At 28.6% G+C, this 17,944-nt stretch overlaps 2 protein-coding genes across 2 annotated transcripts in view; one reads left to right on the top strand and one right to left on the bottom strand.

Moving 5' to 3' along the window:
* Nucleotides 1-17,944, top strand: part of LOC129313546 (60S ribosomal protein L23a-1) — a 99,683-nt gene that overhangs the window by 23,805 nt on the left and 57,934 nt on the right. The window lies entirely within an intron of this gene.
* Nucleotides 7,416-9,703, bottom strand: LOC129313542 (cytochrome P450 93B16-like). The gene is given in 3 exon segments (XM_054956748.1): nucleotides 7,416-7,969; nucleotides 7,972-8,293; nucleotides 8,725-9,703. Coding segments are annotated over 3 exon segments (1,575 nt in total). The 5' UTR covers nucleotides 9,649-9,703; the 3' UTR covers nucleotides 7,416-7,640.

The following is a 17,944-nucleotide window of genomic DNA, read 5'->3' as shown; positions in this document are numbered from 1 at the left end:
TTGAATTTCATGCCAATATTACAAGCTCATGCTCAGAGAAAAATCATCATATACTCAAACAACTTTGTTCATATACAATATCACCCTATCAAGTCATGTATTCATATTCAATTCTTAACATCATGCCGTAAACATTCAATCACTTAATCACATATCCACGTTCTCATACAAATGCTCATAATTGTGTTAATTAAGATTACATTGGTTACAATACCATCATCACATCATACTTATCAACCATATAGAATTTCATTCAATCATTCCATACAACTCATGCCATCATTATATTTAACATGGTAAAACCATACAACTCCAATCAAGTTAATACCAACATGCTTGCATACTCATATCATCGTTTTCATCATAATCAATAACATATAACTCATGGTTACAAACAACAATTATCTATAAAAATTTAACTCTTAATTACCTTTACCTTTAGATTACCACCTTAAGAGTACACTTTAAATTCAAAGGAGCTTCCCAATAAACTCAATGAATTCCTAAACAATCAATCTACAATGAATAATTAATAGACAATATTAATGACTAATAGCCACTCATTAACCTTAATCACAATTAAGGCCTTAAGCCCTCATTAAGCATGATTAAGCAAAAACAATCCTAAAACTCGCTTTCATTAACTTATTTAACTTTCAATAAACTTAAATAAACATAGTTAGCTAACATTACTAGCTTAAACTTAGTTGTTTAGCATTGAGGTTGACTCTAAACCCTTAACTAACAACTCTAATCATTTTTGTTAACAAAACCCAAGGTTTAAAAAATTTAAATAACTTTTATTAGACTTTGTTGAAGTCATTAGATTGACTACAACTTGGCCTTAAGTTTAGACCCCACTCTCACAATCAAAAGAGGGGAAAGAAGAATGCATAAGAAGGTGGACGGAGAGCAGGGAAGAATTACCTACAAGGTTACAAGCTCCAAAAGTCCTTAAATGACCTTTTTAGGCGAACCCAAATATAGCCTCCATGCAACACTCAATCTCCACCTAAAAATCTCCACTATTGAACACAATCTAAATACATTTTGCAAAATTTAAAAATTGCAACATTCACCACAACGGATGGCACAGTTCCTATATTCTTACTCAAGCTCATTATTTTGGGCTCAAAATGGCCCAATAACCCCTCTAGTCCCCTTTCTAAGCCTTATTTAGGGTTTATTATATCTAAAAATCCATCTAAACTCTCTAATTAACCTCCAGTTAAATAAATTAACTCATTAAATATCTCAATCAATAATTGAATTAAATTTTAAGATGTTACAACCACAAAGATTTGATCCTATAACCCTTTAGCCATTTAAAAATCTTGATGGCCACTAAACCCATTTAATTATATATGATAAAAAAAATGTAATAACCCAAGCTTCTAAACCACTATTATGTTATGACATAACGGTATGCTATTAATTTCAAAATGGCATTTATTATTTTAGTAATGTTACTTGCTAATCTAAGATAGTTAATTACAAATTAAGAGTCTTAAAACTTTATGCATTGTACTTGTTAAAGTTTAAATGTATTGTTATTAATCAAGAATGGGTTGTTATCAAAACTCGAATGGATACTTATTGATAAATGACTAATACTTGTATAATTAAGCCCATCTTGTCTAGTTTTCCAACCTGTTAAAACCCAAATAAATTGTTTTTAAGTTCAAATAAGTTATTATTAAAATCTGAATGGATACTCATTGATAAAGGACTAACACTTGTACAATTGAATACATCCTATCTATTTTCTAAATTGTTAAAGCTTAAACTGATTGTTATTAATTTTGAATGAGTTATTGTTAAATCTCAAATGAATACTTGTTATTGATGATTAAAAGCACAAGTATAATGGAACAAGTGTATAAATAATAAGTATCTATTCAGTTTTTACAATAACACATTTGAAATTAGTAACAATTCGTTTAAGCTTTGACGGGTTAGAAAAATAGATAGGATAAACTTAATTGTATAAGTGCTAATCATTTATCAATAAGTGCCCATTTGAGTTTTAAAAACAATCCATTCTTGATCAATAACAATACATTTAGACTTTAACAAGTATAATGTATAAAGTTTTAAAACTCTAAATTTATAATTGACCGTATCTTATTAACAAGTAATATTAGTAAAATAACATGTGTTGTTCTATAATTAACAACAAACCATTATATTATAACATGAAAATAATTTAAAAGCTTGGGTTACTAAATTTTTGTTTGCCATATATAAGTAAATAGGCTTGGTGGTCACTAAATTTTCTAGGTAGCCAAAGGGTCATCTGATCAAACTCTCCTTGGCCACCTTTACTAATTATTCTCCAATAAAAATTTCTTCGGCGCTGGCCACTAGAGACTCTGCCGCTAGTAAGGTGGTTGGTACCGGTAGCATTGAGGGTGACTTTTTTATTATTTTAAACTTTAGGGATAATTTAATCATTTAATTTAAAAAATTAACTTTATCTAAGGACCAATAAACTACAATGAAAATTTAGAATTTAGTGGTCCTGGCTATTAATTTGGGTTAAGGTCGACGAGCCAATTTAAATCTGCCCAAAAAATTAAGGCCAAGCCCAAAAAAATAATTTTTTTTAAGGTGGGTTGGCCCGAATACCCAAATAAAAAATAAAATTTTTTAAAAATATATAAAATATAAGAAATATTAATTTATTTTTTAATTTTTATATTATTTTATACTAGAATACCATATATTTGAGTGCATTATTATAGTTACTTTTTAAATGGAATTAAAAAAATATTTTCATATTTTTATTATTTTTATTCAATAAAATATCTCAAAATAATATTAAAATATATTTTTATATTTTAAGACTCCTTTTTTTAAATTGAGTCCTATACCTCATTTGTGTATCTAAAAAATATATTTTATATTTTTATAAAATAAAATAATTAATTCTAAATAAAAATAAAATTAAAAATAATTTTAAAAATAAAATTCAAATATGTATGAATTTTGATTCTACTACTAGATAAACATAATAAATAGAATAATATTTTTAAATAATTATTTAGTTATCATCTACATTAGACTTAGTTAAAAATTAAAAATAAACTTGAGTAAATATTTCTTATATGTAGGGGTTAAACAATATAAAAATTTAAAAAATAAAATAATTTCAAAAAAAAATAGTATTTGCCTCATATTTAAATAATTTCGTTTTGTATAATATGATGATGAATATTTTTCTTATGTTCTTAAAAATAAAAAGTATAATTTATCTAAAAGTTATTAAAAACTTTGAACTAATCCAGATAATAATTTTAAGTTAGTGGTCCAACCATAATTGATTGAGATTAACTTGATCATAATTTAAATAATATAATTTAATTAAAATATATAAAATATTTATATATGATCATGATAAAAGTAATATTTAAACAACTAAGACATTACTTTACAAGCAAAGAAAATATTCATGAATAAATTACACAAAATACAGTAAAATAGTAACAGAGCTACTTAACTACAAAGTTGATAAGTTATTATTTTTATTTTATCTTTTTAAAGTTAAAATAATATTTTGTACTTAATAAAATTATTTAAAAATTAAAATTAGTTCAAAAAAAGAAAAAATGTTTTCTAAAAGCTAAAGCCTGAAAGTGTTAAGGTCGAGTTTGACTATATGAGTTTTTTTAAAAAGAATAGGATATTTTAAGCTTAATTTAAATAAACTTGACTCAAATTAAGCTTGATTCAAACAAGTCTTCCTCATTCAAATTATCAGCTTTGAATGCTATAAATTTCTTATAATGGTCATTGATTGATATTTTTTCTATAACATTTATCTTGATCGCCATCCACTAAATAATATTAATTCAAAGCCGGTAATACGGGTAGCACTGTGGTAGGGTAGGCACATGTTCTGTGAAGCATGAATGCTTGATTTATAGAACAAGAAACGAAGGCAAACTTGAAAGAGTTAAAGCGCCCTTGCCAGCTGTGTTCGACGTTAGAAAAAATAAATAATCTTTTTTTTCTATTAAAAATAAATATTCTTTTCACCTCACAGATTTTAGGCTCTGACTGATCACTTCATTGGAAATTACAATACATTTTAAAGAATTATTGTGTTCAAAAATATAAATTATTTCAGTGTTTTTTATGAGAGAATTTTTTTGAAAAATTTTTAATAATTATTTGAAATTAATCTAATTTACTATCTATTTATAATTAAATTATCTTGTTAAATAAAAATAATAATGAAAAGAGTAGTTAATTTTTAATGATGTTAATTGCTTTCTTGAAAGTAAATGTTAATTAAAAATTTGGTCAATAAAATTTAATTAAAGTTAGGAAAAAACTTATATACTCAACTTTATATATTTAATGTACTTGTTTTCAATTAAATTATGATATGTAAATCTTTTATTGATTATTTATTCTATAATAAATTTATATTATTAATATTATAAACACATAATATCTTAATTTAATTAGATAAAAGTATATTAAGTATGTAAAATTAAGTATGCAAGTCTTGTCTTTAAAAATAGTTTGTAATTTTGAACGAGAGAATGCATACAATATACACATACATGCATGTATATGTGTACGATCCGCTAATTTAGCTTGGATATGGTTTAATGAATTATAGGGTGCCGGCCATTGTTGAAGTCTTGCGTCGTCATCCAGCTAATGAGTGGACTCCCCTCCCCCCACCCCAAAAAAAAAAAAAAAAAAAACACCTCACCCTTTTCTTTTCTTTTTTTCTTTTTTTAAAAGGCAGTCGATTTTGTTGTTTTAATTTTCAAAACAAATTACACTCATTAATTCATCAAAATATATAAATAAATAAGAACCGCTTAGACATACAGCATTTGAAGGGTATTTTAGTCACAAAATTTTGACACGTTAATGACCAATAAATAATATAATTAATTGATTTTTTTAATATAATTGCGGGAACTAGGTCATGCATTAAAAATTGAAGGAAGAAGTAATATAATTAGATTCAGGAGCTACCTCAGGAAGTCAGCAGCACACTTCGCCCCATTCATCCATTCTGAACTCCTTCAAGGCCCTTCTTGAATACCTTCACGTAAGGCTTCAACTATTTGTCCAAAAAAAGAAGCACCTTCACATATAGCTAGAACTGATTAACCTTAACTTAGTTTACTAACCTGTACGTGATTATTTTATAATATAACTGATGGATGCATATATGTGTGCGTGTGTGTGTGAATGTTTTGGCTTTAACCAGCTCGTTCCCAAATATTTAAATTAACCACTCAATGCCATATACAAGTCAATAACTCATAACTAAGCAGCCATATATAACAAAACATTACAAAAAATAGCGAATTAGCGACAGAAAAATTTTTCATCACTAATCCATCGCTAATTTACTGACACAAATAATTTATCATTATTTACCGTCACTAGTATATTCTGTCAATAAAATTTTATTATTATTCCGTCGCTAATCCGTCAAAAATAATTTATCAACAAAAAATTTCATCACTAATGATTAGGATATTTTATTTCAATTTAGTGACAAAATTTGTGACAAAAAATTCCGTCACAAAGCTTTCTGTCATAATTTCATCACTAATTCAGTCACAAATTATTTTTAATTTAATTTTATTATTTATAATATATATTCATATATAATTTATTTAATAATTTATTATCATGCTATAAATAAATAATTTAAAAATTATAATTTAAAATAATTTATTATTTTAAATTATTTGTATATTATTAATAATAATTTAAATGGTATACTTAATTATTCTCATTTAAAAATAAAAATAAAATAATTATAAAATAAAAATTTAAAATATTATATTATATAGATACAAATTATAACATAATATATAATGATAATAAAATATTTTTCAATCTAATATTAAATTTATTACTAAATTTTTTTAAAAATATAATAGAAATAATTATTATATATAAATTAATTTTTCCATATTAATAAAAAAATATAATGTTAAAAAACCAAGTAAATTTAAATAATATATTTAATAATAATTTAAATTATATATTTATTGATTTATGTATGTGTGGTTAAGTATTATATATTTAATTTATCAATTAAGACTGAAGATTTCTTTCATCTCAACTAGAGCTGCACAAAAAATAGGATGACACTGAACTTCACCCTAACCCATAGTTCAGTCTTATCCAACGATAATTCAAAAATTAACAGGAACGACTTGGTCCATAGGACTAGAAAATTGATTCTGTCAGTTCAATACTCATTTAGCTTTTTTTTTTCCTTTTTTATTCTATGAGAAGTAATAATCCATTTTGACATAATAAACTCAATTAAGATAGCAAAAACACTTATAATAATAATAAATTCATAATAATTTTAAATAATAAGAAAAAATATTTTTGTTATAGTCCAAATGATTTAAATTTATAACTTTAAAAAAATAACACTCAATAAAATTCAACAACACTACATTACAATAATAATTTAAAAACAAACTCAACAAATTTTCATACAGTTATCTCCTTAACATCCATTACACTTCAAACATTTGTTAAAAATAAATTAATTATAATTATAATAAAAAATTAATAGGACTGAACTAGACCAAGTGGTTTGGATACCTAGTTGTCCAATCTAACCCGAAAAAATAGTTTAGTCTTTTCAGTCTTTTTGGTTTTGAAGAACCAGTGTCTATATGGATCGAATAAGACTGAGATCATCTCGAGTTGGACTAAACCAAACAGGATTGAAAAACTTTTACATAGCCCTAAGCTCAACTAGCAACAAAATAGACGCAAAAGCACATGGGAGTATGAAGTTGTAAGTTTAAACTTAGCCAAGATACAATTGAAGGTTATAATATTTGATATGGAAGTGACAAATGAAGTGACGATGACATGGCACTAGTCCACTGGGTGACTAGGATGTGGCAGCGAGGTGGCACTGGTCCACTGAGTGACTAGGTGGTGGTGAGGTGGCATTGGTCCACGAGTGATGTGGCAATGATATTTTGGTCTACTTAATAAATTAGTGACGGAATAAGCCTGTTGAAAAATTAACGATGGAATACATTCCGTCACAAAGTCAGAATAACTTCATCCTTATTTAATGACGAAAAAATTTTCATCGCTATTCCGTCTCGCTAATTAGCGACAAAATTACAAATTTCGTTGCTAATAAATTAGTGATAAAGTTTTTATCGACAAAAATATTCCGTCGCTAATTTGTTTAGAGATAAAATTTTTACTGATTAACGACAAAAGCTAATCAGCTGTTTTTTTGTGGTGAAAACATATTGTTGGTATCACGTATAATTAAATCTCCTTTCACATTCTTAATACACTGCTTTCAAATTGTGCATGCGACGCGCAACTACCAAGCAAAAGAAAGTACGTGGCAGCCGGCCTCACCAAACACAGAAACAAAACCAAACTGAATGCGAGAAATCAAATTCTTATTTGTATAATAGCTTTATTAATTGGAACGGAGAGAAATTCACTACGTACCACTGTACCATCTCTTTTTACAACTCGCAAATTCTATAAACATTAATTAAAACAACAAAATATATGTGTGCGCCATCCTTCTAGTCAACCAAACTGGCTTGTATTATAAAAGAAAAGGCAAAAAAGAAAAGCGCGTGGCATGATCTCGTGGCTCAAACTTGAAGGAAAGGAACAGGGTTCAATCGTGCGACTGGAATACACGATAGATCATTGGCTCTGGGAGCAGTCAGCCCTGGCCGTTCATCCATATCAATGGTCTTCCCGTTGCCGATGATCTTCCCCTCTGAATCGAGCGGCTTCCACGTGAAACACTGAACCAGAGCGCCGATCACGACGGGCAGTTCCTGCATGGCCAGAGGCTGACCAGGGCAACCCCTTCTGCCCGAACCGAAAGGCAATAATTCATAGTGATGGCCTTTGATATCCAAGCCACTCTCTTTTCCCTCCAAGAACCTCTCTGGTCTGTACTCCAAGGGGCTTCCCATATGTTTGGATCTCTGCCCATAGCCCAAATGTTGACGCACATGATCGTTCCCTTGGGGATCAAGTAGCCGCTCACCACGCAGTCTTGGATTCCCTTCCTGGTGATCATAGTAATGGGAGGATGTAGTCTCATGTTTTCTTTTATTATTGCGTTAATATATGGAAGGTTTGGGATATCTGCTTCGCATATCAGTCTCTTGTGTTCTGTCACTCTGTCTACCTCTTCTTGCGCTTTTTTCAGAACTCTTGGGTTATTTATCAGCTCCGAGATTGTCCATTCCACTGTTATCGCCGTTGTGTCCGTTGCTGCCGTGAAGTAATCCTTTATTTCAGCCACGACAATTTAGAAAAGTCAGATATGCGGTTATACTAACAATCGTAATAAAAAAAAAAAGGGTTTTTAATGAGATTTAGGTTCAAAGGTACTTTCACTAGGGACTTGATATATCATCCAAGTAATATTCAATGATAGTGGGCTATCTAATATCCTTGTTCTTCTAGGAAGAGAAAATTAAAAGAGGATAACTGTGCGCCTTGCTGGTTAATTCCCGGCCAAAACAAATATTTAATATATATTATATAATATATATATATATAATGAGTAAAGATATTTATGAAAAATAAGAATTTAATAGATAGAGAGGTGACTCATGTGTTATATCTCAGATGTTAAACATCTAAAAAATATTTTTATATCCGGGGCAACGGGTATAATCCTTTTAGGCACCAGGGATAGGAGGCGTGTATACTCACCAGAATTAATGACTTTATGTGGTTCCTAGTTAAAGAAACGTCTGAATTCTTATCCTCGGCGACATCGAGCAAAATGTCAAGGAAGTCCCTGACTTTCTCTTCTCCGTCGTCAGCGTCATCTGCCTTCCCAGAAGCTTTTCGTTTCCTTCGAAGTTCCTCCCGAGCGGAGATGATCCTTTCCAAGAAAGCATCGTACCTCTTGTGCAAGTCCATGGCTCTCTTTTTAAAGCCCTGAACATCCAAGTTCTTGCATATTTTAATAAAATCAGCGACGTTAAACTCTCCGAACATCTGCGTCACCTCCCGAACCAGATTCCGAGCCTCCTCCGCCTGGCTGTCCGTTCCGGAGCTCTTGATGCCCAGCATCATCTGCGAGATGATGTTGTTGGAGAGCTTCAGGAGCTCTTGGGTGAGGTTGACGCTCTCTCGGGCCACGGATCTATCCACGAGGTCCTTAATGAAGCAGTGGATCTCGCGGGTCCGACCTGGAAGAAACTGCCTGATGGTTCGGGCTCCCAAGAGCTCGGTGGTGCTCAGCTTCTTGATGAATTTCCAGTAAGTGTCGTAGGGAGCGAAGGCAAAGGTGGCGTTGTCATAGGTTACGAGGTTGATGGCAACGTTCATTTTACGAGAAGAGTAAGCGAGTTCGTTGGTCTTGAGGAGTTCTTTTGCGAGTTCGGGAGTGTTGGCGACGACCATGTCGGCGTAGCCAAGCCTGAGGTGCATGAGAGGGCCATATTTGGTTTGGAGGTCGCGCAAGGCCTGGTGGACCAGAGGCTTCAGAAGGTGAAGGTGGCCGACAATGGGCAGAGCCACCGGACCCGGCGGAAGGCTTGGCCTCGGCTTCGACTTGCTCTTTCTCTTTGAAAGAAGCCAAGCTGAGGCTACCAGGATCACCCCTAATAACACGAGCTGAGGCAACATTTTTGGGCTTTCCCAAGTTCGGGAGAATAGAGATTATGCTTGATATGAATGATGATGAGCTTTCCCTTGGGTGTGTGTATATATAATACGGGGACACGAAAGGGAAGGGAAAATGTCGTGTGCTGATTGATTAATTGCTATGAGACGACCCAGTAAAATCATCGCACAGGAGGCGCTATGATGAAGAATAATTATACAGTGATGTGAATAAATAAATAGCATTAGTTAATTAATTTATAATATTCCCAACTTGCATTGCTCCTTAGTCTACTGTAGAAGACATGTTATGTGTTTTGGTGGTGTGTTTGGGTATGATCATCATATTCAACGTGGGGATGGATGGTGGAGTTGACCAAAGACGAGGTCAAAAAGATTGCCCCTCTCAGTTCCTGAATACAACCATTTATTAGTCCGAGTTTTTTTTTCCGTTGACAAAAATTTCTGCCGCAGTCAATCACCTCTCCCTCTACGTTTTATCTGCAAAAGTAAAAACTGAGCTATTTAATTTATTTATCTTAGCCTTCATGGAAAGGATGGGTTCACCGATAACTTCTTTTCAAGACATATTGTAGTGTGGAATATTGAATAGTATTAGATGCTATTATATATGTAATTAGTTATTAATTTTCTTTTGGTTCAGCAAAACGGGGGGTGCCCCCCATTTTTGACGGTCTTCTGCATTTCGTTTGGTCATGCTTGATTATCGCTAGCGCACATGTTGTTTTGTCATCGTTTGCAATTGCGTAGTTTTGATTCATGAATCATAAATTAATTAATGCAAATTATAATTTTAAGGGTTTAGTATTATGAATACTTTAGCGCATTTTAGAGAGAATTCAGAATTGTTTATGCAGAGATTGTTTCAATTTAGATTAATTAACAAGTGCTTTCTATGGTCAATTGTTTATTCGTAAAACCGAGCTACGATCCAATATCTCCTGCATATGCACACATATAATTTGAATCTCAATATCTTGTGTGTGGGGGTGACTCTGAAGTTCCAGTAGATACACACTTCACCACCTGATAATGCTGTGTGTCTCTTTAACAACAACCAAAAAGAGACATTTTCTGAATACTAAACTTCTTCAGCTAGTATATATATTGGTTACTGGACTAGTGGAATATCGAAAGAAAAAGAAATTATCTTTCTTTTTTATTACAGATCCACACCAGCTAATTGTCATGTATAATCATTTGTTCCAAATTCTATAATTAAAAGTGGAATCTCAATTTAATATGTGCTTTGACATTTATAATGAAGGATTCAGAAGAGAATAGAGACTAACTTTTATTTTATAAAATCATATGAACTTCAGGAGTTGTATTTGTTTGACTCAACAGAATTTTATTTTCATTTATTCAAGTTAAAACAACATGCTGCATTTCATTATTGTATCGACGTAAAGTAAAATGTTAACAAATTAAAGTTGGCATGTCACTTAAACTATTAATTAGAGGCTCTAATCTAAACATTGTATATGTAGTACACTCCATTGCTTAAAAACAAAAGATGTTATTATAAAAATGTCAACGATACATAAATATATTTTTTAAATTACATTATTTTAAAAATGTTTAGAACTTGTAATTCTCATTAATATTTTTATGGGTCTGTAATTGTGATTTTTCCTTTTTTTACAAAAAAAAGGAGTAGGTAAGATTCGTAGATGGGAATAAAATACTGATCAAAGTCAGTCGTACTAGTACCTGTGGATGGCAAAAGTGACTTGAAGTTTCGACTTTCACATTCTTTCTCGGTCATAAACCTCGTTGCTAATCAGGAGAGAGGGGATTTCGTGCCGCTGACATCATGTCAAAGATCGAACGGCCACATTGGCAGTGTTGGGATTACTTTTCACGAGTGCGCCAAACGCATGCACTGAGCAATATGCTCTTGATTATTACTTCATTATAAAATATAAAATATTTTTAATTAAATTTTATTTTTTAATAAAATAATTATTTATTTTTAAATTAATATTATCTTTTTATATTTATCTCTACTAAACGTTCTACAATAAATATAAAATTATTATTAATAAGTACACTTTAAAAAATATAATAATTACACTTCAAAAGATTAAAAATATATTATATTTTTTAACATTTAATTTCTCAAAAAAATGTCTTGCATTTTTTAACGACCGAGAGTAGCTTTTATGTAATTTTCTTCTCTTTCGGTGCTCAACAGTTGCTACGCACGGTCTCGTCAGTTAGGAAAAATTTGGTCCATATTTTTTAATTTTAATTTTATATTTTTAAAATAAAAATTTATAAGTGTTTTTATAAATATATTTATCATATGGTATTGATTTAATTTAAGTAATTTAATTTTAATTTATAATTTTATAAATTGATTATCTCAGTGCACTCTGAACAATTTGAATTTAATATTAAATTTATATTGTCTAAAGTACATCCAAATAGTTAAATTATAAAAAATTATAATATTAAATTGGACTACCTAAATAAATTAATAACATCTAGATTAATTATGAACATATTTATCAAAAAAATTTATAATTTTTTTAATGAATATAAAATTAAATTTTAATTTTAAAAAATAGACCATTCAAATTAAATATGCACAGCCAAAAATTTTTTGGATGATAAAACGATGCACAGCAATAGGCTGAGCACCAAAGACAAATCCTTCAAGCCTTGGCTTTGCCATTTGTAACTCAAAAAAAAAAAAAAAGGAGAATCTCATTTTTCATTTAAGATCTTTAAATACAAATTTACGTTGCAAGCCCAATAGAATTTAAAAATACACTACAAGTCCGAGGGCCTTTCTTGCAAATTTTATTGTGGAAATATAATGTTCATAAATGCACAATATATCTAAGGGGCATAATTTAACTTGAAGTGAAATGTACATGTAAACAAATGATGAACAACATAATGTTCATGAATATATAATATAATGTCCATTAATTCTTAACACAATGAACATATGTAGACCTGTAACTGTTGAGCACTGAAGATATATTCTTCAAGCCTTGGCCTTGTCATTTATAACTAAAAGAAATAGGGAGAATCTCATTTAATGCCTCTAAACACAAAAATTTATACCGCAAGCTCAATAGAATCTAAAAACACATTACATGCTTAAGACCCCTTCTTGCAAATTTTGTTGTGGATGAAAAGACACAATTATTTTTGTCTCAAAGGCGTGTCCATCCTTTACAACACAATGTCCACAAATTCTCAACATAATGTTTATGAATGCACGATATAATTTAACTTAAAGTAAAATGTACAAGCAAACAAATGGTGAACAATACAAGGTTCATGAATATACAACACAATATTTATCAATTTTTAACACATTGAACATATAAAATCTACAACATTTGTACAATATAAAGTCTATGTCAAACAACATACTTCAAGTTGTTGCACATTCATGAATATTGTATTAATAATTCATGGATATTGTGTTACGTGTACAATGAACATTGTATGAAGACAAGGATAAGTGCATTTTTTTATCCACAATAACATTTGCAAAAATAAACCTTGAGCTTGCAGTGCATTTTTTAGATTCCATTAGCCTTGCAGTGCAAATTTTTGTATTTTCAAGACTGTGAGTGAGATTCTCCTAAAAAAAAAATACTCACATGCTTTTTAAGGGTAACTCAATTGAAATATAAACTTATCCGATGCCCATTTATTTAAAATAAAAAATAAAAATTTATATAGTTTAAAAAATTTATAAAAAATATTTATTCTGTACAAATTTTATAAAAAGAAGATATTTTTTATATTTAATTAAAATGATAAAATAGTAATTATCAATTTGTTATGTTTAAATTTTATAATATATTTTCTAATTTTTACTTTATAAAATAATTTATTATTTTATATATTATTTAAAATTTTATAATATCTTTACATATTGATCTTTTTAAAACACTTTTTTTATTTATTGTATTAATTAATTTTAGATTTCACAAGCTATTCAAAGTAACTAAATAATTAAAAATTTACTTTTTTATTTTAATTATTTTTAAAATTTAAATAAACATTATAAAAACTCACAACACACACATGTAAATATATATTCAAAAAAAAGTTTTTTTAATAAATAAGCTAAAACAAATAAGAAAATTCGAAAAAGGGATCATGGGTCCTTTGTCAATTTGACCTCGTGATCTTCCGAACTCCCCTCCCCCATATTATAAACTAATATAAAATATAAAATAATGTTTTAATCATGCAAACCACTTTTAATTATTTTTTCAGCTATATTCTTATTTTCAATAAAATATATATCACATTTTTTATTTTCAACCTTTACCCTCAACTATCATTCTATCAATAATGAATTAAATTAGAAAAAAATATTTATGTTAATAATTTTTTGATTAATCATGTCAATAATTTTTTAATGAAATATCATGCAGGAAAGTCGGATTAATTTCAAACGATGCAAAGTATTTTATATTTTAAACAAGATTATATGAGGGAAAAAAAAGTCTTACATTTGGATAAGAGGGATTAAGTATTGTTTGGCCCAAAGAAAATAAATAATATAATAATTTTTTTAATATGCGTGGAGAATATCTCCTAGCGCCGAGAAACCATTAAAAATGTGTTGACATTGCTTTCACTGGTTTTTTTTTTTTATTTTTTTGGCCAAACATTGCTTTCAGTGGTTAGGTTCGGGTAGGTAGATGACTTCCGCGTGTAAGACAAGTTCCGATTGGGCGCTTGGCTCTAGTTAATAAAGTTTTAGGGGCTTTTCCTCGGTTTTCACAACACACAGGGATATAAGGAGTAAAATATAATGACCTTATCTCCATTCTGCTAAAATTATGAGTACCATTTTTTATTTTCAAAATTTACCTTTTAATACCATTAAAAATACTTTGTTAAAGAGTAAAAAAATACTTAAGTTTTATCTATAATTATGTTGAAAATTTTAAATTATTATTTTTTCTTATGATCTAATTATCTACTTTCTCTCCCAATTTCAAAAACTTAAATAATTGAGTATGTCATTATTTAAATAAATAATTTAAATTTGTGTTAAAATGAATAAAAATTTTAAAAATAAATACATACTATATTGAGTAATTTATTATATTATATTCTTATTTCATTAAGTAGTTTAGTTGTATTTGAAATATTATTTTAGTCAATTTATGAATTTAGAAAATGTTACCACATAAATACGTTTATATAATTAAAAAAATTAAAATATAAATGAAAATTTAAAAATATATATGCATTAATTTTTTTGTAATTTGAATAATTTTTAGACAAAATTTATAGATATAAAGAAGGGGTATTTTATCTAATATATATGACTTACCCGTCAATTAATTGTTAGATAGTGGAAATAAAATTTTAAAAATAAAGGAAAAATTTTTGTTTTATAAGAAGTAATTATATCAAAGGAGATTCACATAGGTTTCAAAAATAGAAATGATATATATATATATATATATATTAAGGTAAAATAGAGGATATATCAGAATATTAAATGTTTTACTCATATACAAATTGTATGAGAAATTTAAATGCTAAAATTGATAACATTATTTTCAATTTTTGTCAAATCCAACTCTCGAGTTAATTTTTTTTTAGGGTGAGTAATTGGCATTCATTAGCACTGTTTTTTTAATTCGGCCAAATATTCTTTACTACAAAACATTTGCATGCCATGAGAGTATTTTTAAGTACCCGACAATTATTAATAGGCCAATTTTTAACTTATTAAAAGACAAGGATGAGTGGACAACCAATATTTAATATACTTTTTTTATAACATTAGTATACTTTTTAAAACGAATATTTTTCATGTAGTTTTCAACACGTCACGGTAATACAATCAATCGGGAACCTAAATTTAAAATTCGAATTTTTTAACCAAAAAACACATTTCAGCACTTCATTGATGTCACTTGCATATAAGCTAAACCAATGAAAATGATTTATGTATAAGATAATAACTATTTTTCTTATTGCATACATACAGTTTTTTACTTAATTGGTTTTAATTACAAAACAATAAATAAACCGAGCCAACGCAAATCTGTACTGTTTTTTTTTCCATAAAACTGAAAAGGAAGAGATATAATAAAACTCTTTTTTTTTTAAATGAAAAGCTATAGTAAAACTCTAGAGTGGGGAAAAGAGAGGAGTCATGCGTGAAGGACACGTCAAAGAATCAAATGAAGAATAATGATCGGATTAAACGAGAAATAAAGTGAGATTACATATGGTAGCTGTGGAAATAAAAGCTTAACGTACGTAGTTCACGAAGCATTTCTCTGCTTGAATATTATGAGTATATTACATACGACAAGATTTACATAAATTTTGTATATTTAATATATTTTTTATCCAATTAAATTCAAACCAGTAAATTTTAATGTGTTGATAGTGTTAATAACAATAATTTGCTAGTATGTGTCATTGTATCTAGAAATGTCTTATAATTTAAAAAATATATTCTTATTATATATAAAAATTAATTATAAACTTAAAACTATGATGATAAAAAAAAAAAGAAAGAACATAATTTTAAGTCTTTGCACTTTATTTGAGTTTTTTTATAAGTTCTTACTTTTTTTTTGTATTTTTGATCCCAACAGAATATCAAAAAATAAAAATTTAGGAATTGAGAACACAAAAAAAGTACAAATACCTATAGCAAAACTTGAGTAAAATGAAGCAATTTAAAGTTATGTTTTTTCTTAAAAAACTTAAAACTATGACTTTTAAAAAAAATTATCATTCAAACACTGATTATACATGTCAAAATTAATTATAAACTCAAAACTTCAATTTACTTAATTAAAATGTTCAAATATTTATATGCATGTCAAAATCAATTACAAACCAAAAATAATGATTTATAAAATAAATTCTACCTAGTTTTTGGACAGATTTTTGGAAAAGAAAAATTGAGAAGCAAATAACAGTGACTTATGAGATAAGTATGATTTTGGCTCATAACCGATTCTGATGTATATATAGATGTGTGTTTGCTTTTAAGAAAATCAATGTTTAAGTTCATATTTAATTTTAACATGTAATAGGGGGTGTTTGGATTTCAGTTGAATAAATTTGATTATGTACAAATTTGATTAATAATAGGTGTTTGAATATTTTTAATAAAACTAATATTGGAGTTGATAAATGATTTTAGCATGTAAAGAGGGATTTATATATATTTTCACAAAATCATATTTTTATTCAAAATAATGAAAACTAGGCTGGTCGTTAAATCAATTAAAGTATTAGTTCATTAGTTAATGATCGAAGCCGTAGTCAAATCATGATCAAACTATGATTTAACAACTTATTGGTTTAACCTGGCATGTTGGCTTGGATTTTCATGCTATGATTTTATGTTATTTTACATTTTGCTTTCCAATTATACTCAAAATCAATTTCATTAATTAATTCTGATAGATCAATTGTACCAAAAAAATTAATTATATTAAAACTAATCATTTGAATTAATTTTATCTAGTCTTAATTCAAACACACCCTTAGAAGCTACAATTGTTAAAAATATGATTTTGCCAGCGGCATTAATCAATAAATTTGACTTGGAAAAAAGAAGCGTAGCCTGACGGGATGCAAATTATTGATACACTGTCATTGACTCATCCCATGGCTTTGAGTTTTTGACTTCTGAAATGTTTTAAGCTGATTGGAGGGGCTCGTGCCTGCGAAACGCGTCCACATAGTTGCATCTGGGCCCCACTGTCCCTACCTCTGCATGTATAAAATATGCAGAAACGAAAGATGAGCGTGTACCTGCCACTCGAGGGAAATGTTCAACGTTGATGATCCTAACCATGACGTTAAATTAAAAAGATGGCGCGTTAGGTGGTTTGAAGATATAATTTTCCCTCCACTTTCTTTGTTCAGTTCATCTGTACCCAGAGCGAATATCTGAAACAATTAGAAGAAATATAATTAATACGGTAGGATGTAGTATTTGAGTTCAGATCCTTAATATAAATTTGAATTCATATTATTTTTGGAATAATGAGTGTGATCTAAGAAACAAGGGCAAGTAGGAGACTTCTTTGCTTACCTTGCACATATTTAAATTCGAATTTTGAAAAGAAGGACTTGCTAAAAAAGAGTATAGTCGATATTAAAAAACAACACATGTCTAGATAATGGTAAATAATAAATTTAACAAATGATTTACTTTCTAAAAGGTATATTAATTCACATGATTTTAATTTGAATGTCCTCAGAATTATCCTGTAAGGACCGGCCAGCCAATACCATGGCGGCTATAAACAAACTGTTATCAGTTATC

The sequence above is a fragment of the Prosopis cineraria genome, unplaced genomic scaffold (assembly GCF_029017545.1).
Source record: "Prosopis cineraria cultivar Desert tree isolate PC_DT_omini unplaced genomic scaffold, ASM2901754v1 PC6, whole genome shotgun sequence".
Taxonomy (NCBI): Eukaryota; Viridiplantae; Streptophyta; class Magnoliopsida; order Fabales; family Fabaceae; genus Prosopis; species Prosopis cineraria.
This window is presented reverse-complemented; position numbering and strand designations above follow the sequence as displayed.